This window comes from Phyllobates terribilis, unplaced genomic scaffold (genome assembly GCF_046119375.1).
Source record: "Phyllobates terribilis strain yellow unplaced genomic scaffold, ASM4611937v1 Scaffold_1__5_contigs__length_1240528914, whole genome shotgun sequence".
Lineage (NCBI taxonomy): Eukaryota > Metazoa > Chordata > Amphibia > Anura > Dendrobatidae > Phyllobates > Phyllobates terribilis.
The window spans coordinates 262,493,475-262,505,816 of NW_027362761.1; the positions used below are offsets into that span (position 1 = coordinate 262,493,475).

General features: G+C 41.0%; 1 protein-coding gene across 1 annotated transcript in view; it reads right to left on the reverse strand.

Annotated features, from left to right (window-relative positions):
* CABP7 (calcium binding protein 7) overlaps nt 1–1,875 on the reverse strand; it is a 241,594-nt gene extending 239,719 nt beyond the window's left edge. The window contains exon 1 of the mRNA XM_073653833.1: nt 1,065–1,875. Coding sequence (XP_073509934.1) covers nt 1,065–1,173 — 109 coding nt within the window. The 5' untranslated portion in view covers nt 1,174–1,875. The remainder of the gene's footprint in view (nt 1–1,064) is intronic.
* Nucleotides 1,876–12,342: the final 10,467 nt, after the last annotated feature.

The following is a 12,342-nucleotide window of genomic DNA, read 5'->3' on the forward strand; positions in this document are numbered from 1 at the left end:
ATAGTAAGTGACTACATACACTGTATATATATATATATATATATATATATACACACACACATATAGTAAGTGACTATATACATAAGCACAGTATGTATATATACACACAGTAAGTAGCTACATACCTGAGCACAGTATATACATAACATACATATAGTAAATGACTACATACATGAGCACAGTATATATATAGTATGTGACTACATACATGAGCACAGTATAGATATAGAGTATACATATAGTAAGTGGCTAAATGCATGAGCACAGCATATATATACATATAGTAAGTGACTAAATACATGAGCACAGTATATATATACACACACATATAGTATGTGACTACATACATGAGCACAGTATATATACATACAGTAAGCGACTAAATACATGAGCACAGTGTATATATATATTTATATATATACATTTAGTAAGTGACTATATACATGAGCACAGTGTATATATATATATATTTATATATATATAAATACAGTTAGTGACTATATACGTGAGCACAGTATATATACATATAGTAAGTGACTATATACATGAGCACAGTATATATACATATACATACAGTAAGTGACTATATACATGAGCACAGTGTATATATTTATATATATATATAAATACAGTTAGTGACTATATACGTGAGCACAGTATATATATATATATATATATATATACAGCAAGTGACTATATACATGAGCACAGTATATATATATATATATATATATAAATACAGTTAGTGACTATATACATGAGCACAGTATATATATATATATATATATATATATATAAATACAGTTAGTGACTATATACATGAGCACAGTATATATATATATATATAAATACAGTTAGTGACTATATACATGAGCACAATTCCTAGTCCCTAGTCCAGGCTTCACTCTTATACACATGTGTCCTCTTCACCTTTAGGTGACTCCCCCCAGTATCACACCCCACCTCACCTGTTGAAGCCTCCCCCTCCCTTTTGGGTCAATTCACCTGCACAGAGGATCGCTGCCCCCAACTACTCATCGCCCCCCGCAGTCCGCAGTACTTACCCTCTATCTCGTCTTCGGGGAGCTGAGTGGGTGAGTGCTCTCGCAGTAATTCGGGGATAGTGTAGACCCCCCTGTACATTAACGCCGCCGTTACCGGGTGAAAAGGCATCTCTGCGGGCGAGGGGACACCCGGGGGCAGACACGACTCGAAGGGGCAGCATACGGAGTGACTGTCACCGAGAGAATGTCACCAGTGGATGATCACCAACACACAGTGCAGGCACTGTCACTGGCCGAGTGTCACAGGTGAGCTGCATGCGGGCACACAGTGGCTGTCACATTGAGAGGGTCTGCCACGTACTGAACGAATGTCAGGCAACAGAATGAGGGGATGTCTTATGGAGAGACAGCCGGCAGAGTGACAGCATGTCACATGAAGAGACAGCAGAATGAGGGGATGTCACATGAGGAGACAGCAGAGAGAGAATATCAGTCAGAGACAGCTAGGTAATGCTCTATTACGAGAGAGTTGAATGGAGAGCTGTCAGAGGAAGAGATGACAGAGAGACTCATGAAGAGACGGCATGCGGTAGAACTCAGGTAGACAGCAAGGAATAATGAGAGACCTCTGCACTGTGCAGTGACTGATGAAGATGGAGAAAAGGGGAGATGAGACAGATGGAAGAGGAGAATTTAGACAGTGAAAAAGAGAAGAGAAGGACTGTGGCAGGAGAGCAGGAAAGAGAGTGTGATCAGGAGCCTGGGAGACTGCAGGGAAGGAGATAGGCAACAGGAGAGAGGGAAGAAGGAATCCGGAATGAAAGAAATGACAAGGAGGGGGAACTGAGGATGGAGGGAGAAGGGGAAGACAGAACTGGAAGGAAGGGGAGAGGGAATGAGGTGGGAAGAAGGAGGGATAGAAAGTGCACATAGAAGAACAAGGGGCTAGATGGAGATAACTACAATGCCCAGCCACCCCTGTATAGAACTACAGCCCTCACTACAATGCCCCCTGCCTGGCATCCCCCACCTCAGTGAAGTGCTGTTACTACCAGTCCTCATTTACTATACACCACAAAATCTAGCCATCACGGTCACAGGCAGTGCTGACCTAGGTGAACCCCTAGCCATGCTGGGAGCTGCAGTGTGCTGCATAGTCCTGTGCCTATGACATGACACAACACACACTGTACAGGGCAGAGGAGCTGCACACAGCCACCGTCTTATCTACAATTTGCCATTGATGAGAGATTTCTTTGTGTCTTGAATTCCACATGGAGATATTGGAAGCGCGATGCAGAGGATTCATTTTACTATTGTTCTCCTGTAAACATGGACACACTGTACATATATATATATATATATATATATATATATATATATATATATACCTTATCATGGAAACACATTCATCATACAAGCCCAACTGATACATACACAGAGCACCTCATTAGTCAAATATTTGAGTTTTTCTCTTTTATGATCTCATGCTCTCCTTATTTATTCCATGATTTCTGCACATTGCTGGGGCATCGGGCACTTGTTTGGCTTGTTTGTCCCTAAACATCTTTAGTAGGACAGATTGGAATTAGCTAAATTTTTCTCCTCCTCCTTTTTTTCTGATATTGTGGTACTTGTGGAGTGAGAGAGTACTGCAAAGATTCATACATCCTATGGAATTAATGGATAGGACTATCCTAAGCTACAGTTCCCATTACTGGTAGAGTAGACAATTCTGGTTTGCCATTTAGGTCATTGCATCAAACAAATGAATAAACCTTTAGAAGATCAGGTTGGACTTCAGGATGTACCCATTTTAAAACCCAGTAAGGACAATCCTTAAATTACCTTGTCCAGTTCAAGAGACTTGTCCTTAAATGTGTTTAAATTATAAGTTATTCAACTGATATCCTTCAATTAAGATGTGCTGATCTTCCAATATGCTCTCTGGTCCTATGAAATCCACATTGACTTGTGCTCAATACTAGACAGTGTTTCCATTATCAGTGCTGTGTGTGAAGAGGGGTGTCTGACTGCTGATTTCCATAGCTAAGTCACCCACCTTTTCTGTATATTTATTGCCTGTGGAAGGTTAGGAGGCTGAACTAGCTAATAGACAACCCCTAAGCAGGAGACCAAGTGGTGGGGACACCAGGTAGCTATTGAGGGGTGCCATCATTGTGGAGGGAGTCACAGGTTATGGTTTAAATTATTCATGACCTTAAAATTTCTTTGTTCAAACTGACTCAAAAACTCCACTCAATAATAAAATCTCAAAGTGTCCTCCTCTAGCTTTAATATACACTTTAATATCATTCCTCAACATTGAAATTGCAACACCAAAAATAAAAAGTCATTGAATTATGGAGATCACAGGATCGATAGACAGGGTAATGTTATGCAAATGATGAAGAAATGTAAATTTTCAAAACATCTTGATTTATTCAGTATCAAGTATGAGCGCCAAACGGAGAAATACACACATTTAAATGCCTTGGCATGTTATCAGTAAGGAATGTTCTGCCACACTGAATGCACTTGAGCACACAAATCATCAAGATCCGATACTGGCAACTCCTATCACAATTGCTAACCAATGACATCTCAAATGTGCTCGATAGGAGACAAGTCTGGAGAAGCTGCAAGCCATGGTAGAACTTTTAGACCACACTAGCTTCTTGAGAAACATGCAACCTGGCTTTGTCGTGTTGTAAAAACGCTCCTGGGACACTGGAGAAATGGCTCTACCACTGGTTCCACAACCAAATCAATTTAATGTTGAGCTGTTAATGTATCTGGAATGAGGACTAGAGGGGTCCAGCTGCTGTACATTATGCCACCCCATAATCCCTGGAGTTGGACTGGCTAGACATTCCCTTGTGAATGCCACTTCATGGCGTTGCCCATGTGGTCTCCAGACCAATCTCTGGCTGTCATTGCATCCAATACAAAAGCAGTACTCATCACTTAAGAGGATAGACCTCCATTTTGACTTCCATTGCCACCTTGCTCTGCACAGTGATATCTGTTGTGAGTGGAATTGAATGGAACACTTGGAGCTGGATGTCTCACTCATAGCCCAATGTCATGCAAACACTTTCTGATGGTTTGTGTAGACACTGTTTGACGCCTTAGGCTTTGTATTTGTCGGCAAATTTCACTTTCAGTACAGAATAAATCAATCATGGAACCAGTGGTACGGCCATTTCTCCGAAGTATGTCAGGAGCCGTATTTCAATACATGTGGCTCTTGCTACTGTGATCAGCCTGACCCACAGCGACTCCAAACTTGTCTCCCATCGAGCACATCTGGGATGTCTTAATCAACAATTACAAGAGAGCTGCCAGCAGCGGATCTTGATGACTTGCATGCCCAAATGTTCAGCGTGGCAGAACATTAATAATTTTGGTGACAGCATGCCAAGGCATGCAAGTGTGTGTATTTCTGCACATTGCACTCAAACTTAATATTTAATAAATCAATATGTTTTTAACATTTTGTTTTCTTTTTTTTCATCATTTGCATGTCATTAGCACGTCTATCCTTTGATCTCCAATGTATATCCATGACTTTTCCTTCTTGGTGTTGCAATTTCAATGTTAAGGAGTCTATATTACCAGCAACTAAACAGCACACCCATGTATATACAATCAATGAATAAACTTTATAAAAAATATTGCAGAAATTAATAATGCACATAAATAAATATATACCACATTCATCAATATACAAGCAACAGAACATAAAACAAAAGCTGAAAGTTAGACATTTTTCAGTTTCATTAGAAAAATGAACCCATTTAGAAATTGATGGCAGCAACACATCTCAAAAAGTTGGGACTAAGTTTACAAAAGGCTGGAAACGAAGGGGTACTAATGAAAACATTTTCAACTTGGTCACATGACTGTATAAACAGAACATGTTAGAAAGGCAGAGTCTCTCAGAAGCAAAGATGGTCAGAGGTTCACCAATCTGTGAACTGTGTCTAATAATTGTAGAACAATGACAGAAAAATGTTCCTCAGCGTAAAATTGCAAACACTTTGAATATCCTACGATATACAGGGCATAAAATTGTCAAAAAATTCTGAGATTCTGTAGAAATTCATGTGCATAAGGGAGAAGGCCAGCGATTAATTTTTGATTCTCATGATCTGTAGGCCATCAGGTGGCACTCCATTAAAAACAGGCATGATTCAGTCATGCAAATCACTGCATGGGCTCAGGAATACATCCAGAAATCATTGTCTGTGAACAAATTTGCCATGCAATCCACAAATGGAAGCTCTATTATGCAAAGAAGAAACCATATATCAACACAATCCAGAAAAGCTGTCGATTTCTTTAAGGCAAAATTAAAAACTGTCCTCTGGTCAGATGAATCAAAATGTAAAATTCTGTATGGAAATCACAGACGCTGTGTCCTGTGGACCCAAGAGAAAAGGGACCATCCAGCTTGTTATCAGTTCAAAAGCCTGTATCTCTGATGGTATGTGGTTGCATTATTGCCTATCGCATGGGCAGTTTACTCATCTTGAAAGGCACTGTCAATGCTGAGAATTATATAGAGAATTTAGAACAACATATGCTCCCATCCAGACAATGTCTATTTCAGTGAAGACCTTTCATATTTCATCAAAATAAAAATAAAACCACATACTGTATCCATCATAATAGCATGGCTTCACAGAAGAAGAGTTTGGGGGATGAACTGGCCACCTATAATCCATACTTTTCACTAATAGAAAACATTTGGCGCATTATAAAAAAAAAAAATCCAGCAAAGACCGAGGATTGCTGAGCATCTAGAATCCTACATGAGACAGGAATGGAACAACATTCCTCTCCCAAAACTCCAGCAAATGTCTCCTCACTTCCAGGACATTTACGGACTGTTGTGAAAAAAAGAGGGGATGCTACACAAGTGTAGACATGGCCTGGGCACAATTTTTTGAGATGTGTTGCAACCAACAATTTTAAAATTAGTTAATTTGAACTTCTGATCTCATGTTCTTTTGTGAATAAAATATTGCTATAAGAGATTTCCAAATCATTGCATTCTTGTTATCTTCACATTTTACACCGCGTCCCAATTATTTTGGAATTGGGGCTGTATATATACATATATATACTGTATATATCTATATATATATCTATCTATATATATATATATATATATATATATATATAGGTGCATCTCACTAAATTAGAATATCATCAAAAAGTTAATTTATTTCAGTTCTTCAATACAAAAAGTGAAACTCATATATTATATAAAGTCATTACAAACAAAGTGATTTATTTCAAGTGTTTATTTCTGTTAATGTTGATGATTTTGGCTTACAGCCAGTGAAAACACGAAAGTCATTAAATCAGTAAATTAGAATAAGTAACAAAAAACACCTGCAAAGGTTTCCTATGCATTTAAAAAGGTCCCTTAGTCTGTTTCAGTAGGCTCCACAATCATGGGGAAGATTGCTGACTTGACAGATGTCCAGAAGGCAGTCACTGACACTGAGTAAATGCAAAGTAAATTTTGCATTTCATTTGGAAATCAAGATCCCAGAGTCTGGAGGAAGAGTGGAGAGGCACACAATCCAAGCTGCTTGAGGTCTAGTGTGAAGTTTCCACAATCGGTGATGTTTGGGGAGCCATGTCATCTGCTGGTATAGGTCCACTGTGTTTTATCAAGACTAAAGTCAGAGTAGCCGTCTACCAGGAAATTTTAGAGCACTTCATGCTTCCCTCTGCCGACAAGCTTTCTGGAGATGGAAATTTCATTCTCCAGCAGGACTTGGCACCTGTCCACACTGCCAAAAGTACCAATACCTGGTTTAAAAACAACAGTATCACTGTGCTTGATTTGCTAGCAAACTCGCCTGACCTTAACTCCATAGAGAATCTATGGGATATTGTCAAGAGGAAGATGAGAGACACCAGAACCAACAATGCAGACAAGCTGAAGGCTGCTATTAAAGCAACCTGGGCTTCCATAACACCTCAGCAGTGCCACAGGCTGATCACCTCCATGCCACGTAGCATTGATGCAGTAATTGATGCCAAAGGAGTCCCGACCAAGTATTGAGTGCATTTACTGAACATACATTTCAGTAGGCCAACATTTCGGATTTTAAAAACATTTTTCAAGCTGGTGTTATAAAGTATTCTAATTTACTGAGATAATGACTTTTGTGTTTTCATTGGCTGTAAGCCATAATCATCAACATTAACAGAAATAAACACTTGAAATAGATCACTCTGTTTGTAATAATTCTATATAATATATGAGTTTCACTTTTTGCATTGAAGAACTGAAATAAATTAACTTTTTGATGATATTCTAATTTAGTGAGATGCACCTGAATATATACAGTTGAAACCAATAGTTTACATACACTATATAAAAAGACACATATGCATGTTTTTCTCAATATCTGACATGAAATCATAATAAACGTTTCCCGTTTTAGGTCAATTAGGATTACCATAATTTTTAATATTTCCCAAATGCAAGAATAATGAGAGATAGAGAATGTTTTAACGCATTTTTATTACTTACTGCACAGTCAAAAGTTTAAATACAAAACGCTACTCCAAAAGCATAAGTAATGCATACTGGCTAGAGAAAGAATATATCATATCTCCCCATCTTAGTCAAAATGGACAACAAAATGCAGTGGATCACCTATCATAACACCTATGCTTGGAAAAGAAATTTTCCAAATACCACTTGCGAATAAAAAATACCAATTTTATTAACAACAAATAGTGATTAAAAGATCATAAACAGATAATCACATAGAATTTTTTTTAAAAATATTGTCATGAGGGAAAGGATGAGACAAAAAGATTATCAGGCGCACAGAGACAGAATGAGCATCAATATTCTGAATAACAGTAGATGGTAACAGTAAAATCTCCCATACTAAATAGTGGAGCAAGCCATATGGTGCAATTTGTAACTAGAATAGTGTCCACAAGTGTCCATGGATCACAAATAATTCAGACTAGTATGAAGAGAGTAACAGAAAAGTGCTAGCATAGTTGCAAGCAGCTAACCTAAATCATTATGCTTACTCATCAAGAGTATGGATAGGTTCTGTCTTGTGCCACCGATAACGCCCCGACGCGCGTTTCGCACACCCTGTGCTTTCTCAAGGGGAGTGTGTAATGTGAAGATAAATGACTCATCATATTTATATGCGGCCCCATCCGGTACACGCCAATAATTGCGCCGCATGTCAGCGCTGCACAGAAAGTCCGGAAGTGTGGGGTCCGGTGCTCCTTTCCGGCACGCACTAGGGAAATCCCAGTTTGACGTCATTTGTGACGTGCCGGAAATGACGGAGGCCTTAACCCGACACTGGACAGACTGTCGCAGAGCGCATGCGCGTGCCGGCGCCATTTTTTCGGAGCCCCATTTATATCCACAAGCGCGGACAGGAAGGAATGGAATACCTAGTCACTCCTAGACCCACAAGACAGACGGTCGTAAATATAATCCCCTGCATATGTGTGTAAAAGAAGAAGGGTAAATAGAACCCCAAATAATAAATCATAAGTGAAAAAGGGGGAAAGGAACAGAGAATAAGGAAGCATTCTCATTAAAGTGTATTACACAACCCCAATGATAGATGGACATACATTAGTAGATTTACAATAACACATAACATAGCAGTATAACATCATACATGTGGGTAAATGCATCTCCAAAAAAGAATGTCCATTGATGTCACAGCAACGCTTCCATTCTCTGTTATTCCTTATTAAGGCTATTAAATGCATGGGTGTCCCAAGTAGTGATAAGTCCAGCGCTGGTTGGATTTATATATGCTTCCAGTATGTCAATAATTTCAAATAATAATGACAGGTCGTTCTTACTGGAATTTAGAGGCATGAGAAGGAAAAATTAAAAACACAACAAACCAAACACATAAAAACAAAGATGAAATTAAAAACCGTAGAGATTACAGGAAAGGTGAGAAGCTAAGTTTCTCATTTAGACCGGATGGTGACATAGTTCCCAAATTAACAATCCACTTGAGTTCAAGTTGGGCTAGTGCTTTTTTAATGTCACCGCCCCTAATTCCACAGTGGATTTGATCAATCCCCCTTATTTTAAAACCATGAGGGTCAGAGTTGTGGTAAATTTTAAAGTGTTTGGAATGGTCTTCATAGTCATTAAGTCCTCCACCTCCCTTGCCGGAACAATATCCCTAACATGCTCACGGGTCCGAATACGTAGCTCCCTGGATGTAAGTCCTACGTAAATTTTCTCACATGGGCATATCCCATAGTAAATCACATAGGATGTGCTACAGGATATGTAGCTGGTGATCGCGAAGGTCCGAGTCCCATCTGCTGTATCAAAAGTGGTAGCTCTACTTATATTACCCTTTGTACAGGCAAGGCAGTCACCACAGGGAAAGCATCCCCATCTCTGCTTGTTAGTCCCAAAATAGTTTTTGGCTTTGGCCACATAGTGGCTTTTAATTAGATGATCCCGGAGGTTCTTACTGCGTCTCGCCGTCATCAGTGGAACCTCCGGGATCTCCTTCCTCAGGGCCGGGTCAGTAAGTAAAATAGGCCAATGCTTAGCCAGAGTATTTTTCATCAAATTCCATTGACAGTTAAAGGTGGAAATAAATCGCACCTTTGGATTGTCTATTGATTTCTGTTTGGTGGTCATGAGGAGTTTCTCAAAAGTTTACACACACTACGATTACTATGCCTTTAAACAATTCTGGACTGCCCATATGATGATGTCATGTGTTTGGAAGCTTCTGATAGGTTTTTTGGCAACTTCTGAGTTAATTAGAGACACACCTGTGGATGTATTTTAATGCACACCTGAAACACACTGCTTCTTTGTGTAGCATCATGGGAAAGTCTAAACAAATCAGCCACAATATCAGGAAGAGAATTGTGGACTTGCACAAGTCTGGCTCATCCTTGGGTACAATTTCAAGATACATGAAGATGCCTCGTTCATCTGTACAAACAATTATACACAAGTACAAACAAGATGGGAATGTCCAGCCATCATACCGCTCAGAAAGGAGACGGGTTCTGTGTACCAGAGATGAACGTGCTTTGGTCCGACATGTGCATATCAACCCAAGGACAAAAGCAAAAGACCCTGTGAAGATGATGATAGAAGCTGATAAGATTGTCTCAATATCCACAATGAAACGACTACTGTATCAACATGGGCAGAAAGGCCTCTCTGCCAGGAAGAAGCCATTACTCCAAAAGAAACATAAAAAAGCCAGATTAATGTTTGGAAATGCACACAGGAACAAAGACCTTAATTTTTGAAGACATGTCCTGTGGTCTGATGAAACTAAAATTTTACTTTTTGGGCATAATGACCATCATTACGTTTGGAGGAAAAAGGGAGAAGCTTGGAAGCCTAAGAACACCATCCCAACTGTGAAACACGGGGGGTGGCAGCATCATGTTGTGGGGTTGTTTCGCTGCAGGAGGGACTGGTGCACTTCAAAAAATAGATGGCATCATGAGAAAAAAAGATTATGTGGCAATACTGAAGCAACATCTCAAGACATCAGCCAGGAAGTTAAAGCTTGGGTGGAAATGAGTCTTCCAAATGGACAATGACCGGAAGCATACTGCCAAAATGGTAACAATGTGGCTGAAGGATAGCAAAGTCAATGTTTTGGAGTGGCCATCACAAAGCCCTGATCTCAATCCTATTAAAAATTTCTGGGCAAAGCTGAAAAGGCAGGTGCGAACAAGGCGACCTACAAACCTGGATCAATTACACCAGTTTTGTCAGGAGGAATGGGCCCAAATTCCGACCAACTATTGTGATAAGCTTGTGGAAGAATATCCCAAACATTTCACCCAAGTCATTCAGTTTAAGGGCAATGGTACCAAATACTAATGAAATGTATGTAAACTTTTGACTTTGCAGTAAGTAATAAAAATGCCTTAAAACATTTTATATCTCTCTCTGGCATTTGGCAAATATTAAAAATTATGTTAATCCTAACTGACCTAAAAGGGGAAAGGTTCATTCTGATTTCATGTCAGATATTGAGAAAAACTTGCATATGTATCTTTTTGTATTGTGTATGTAAACTTCTGGTTTCAACTGTATATGTGTGACGCCTCGAAGCCCTACCCTGGGAGATGGGGACTCGGAGCCGGGTCCTAGTGTTGTAGATGGGGTGCAGCCGTGGCCCTGACCTGCTCCGTGCCCAGGGCCGTCACATTAAAAAGGATGGTACGGGCTTATCCTGGTTGAGTGGCTGATCTCGACTACGCCACCTGTGGCACCTGGTGAAGGCCACCAGCGCTGCTGCAGTCCGCTGAGGCATGGTGTTATTGCAGCCGTCGTTGTTACTACTCCCCACAGGCGGAGCAGGGCCTCAGGGCAGAGGGACAGGATGGAGGGGTTGTAGTATAGGATGTCTGGTGCTGCGTAGTGCGGTGTAATGCAGAATAAAGAGTCCGGAGGCCATAGGGGTTAACTTCCAGGATGTTTACTCACGATGGAGATGGCAGTAGGAAGGCGTCTCCCTGCTCCTCGCGGAGTTCTGCGGTCACCAGAGACGAGGGGAGTCCGACAACCTCCGAGCAAGTCCAGCGTTCAATCAGGACCCCGCACCAGAGTGTTCTTAGACTTCAGACCGAGTCCTTTCCTGTCTGTGTGTGTGTAGATAGGCCGGGTCTCCCTCTGAACTTCTCTCAGAAAAAGGGTACGGATGGCAGCTCCGCTCCTTCCGTTACCCGGTGGGATCCTCAGGGCCTACGGGGCTTCCCTGACCAGTACATAGAGTAGCAAGGTCAGGTGTCGGGGGCCGGTACCCCTCTTGCAGCCGTAATCCCTCTGAATAGATCAGATAGGCGAGGACAGGTGGCATGTACCGCTCCGTCTGCATCCTCCCCAGGATCCATTTGCGGTGGACTACACTCCTAAGCTCCGGGCCTTCTTGGTCATGGCCCTTGACCGGGTTGAGACATTCCTTATCTGCAACCTGCCTCTCGACCCAAGGCCAGGGTCCGAGGGCCGTGCCTCCATCCTCTGCAGGTCCACACAGGATCCACGCTCAGAGAGGGAGGTCACGATGAAATAACGATCAAAGACCAAAAACCAAAATGGCTGTGGATTAAATATAAAATTTAAGGTGTCACTAAAATGTGAATCCTCCACCCTCACCCACTAATTGGTTCCCCTATCTCTTGGTTCCCCAGTCTCCCGATTCCAGTAGGGGCAGCACCTGGTGCCTTCTAGCCCCCTCTGGTGGGAGAAGTGTGGTGTTGGATGTGGAGTTGGGGTCCTGACCATCACACTGTTCTTACCTCAGAGGAGGAA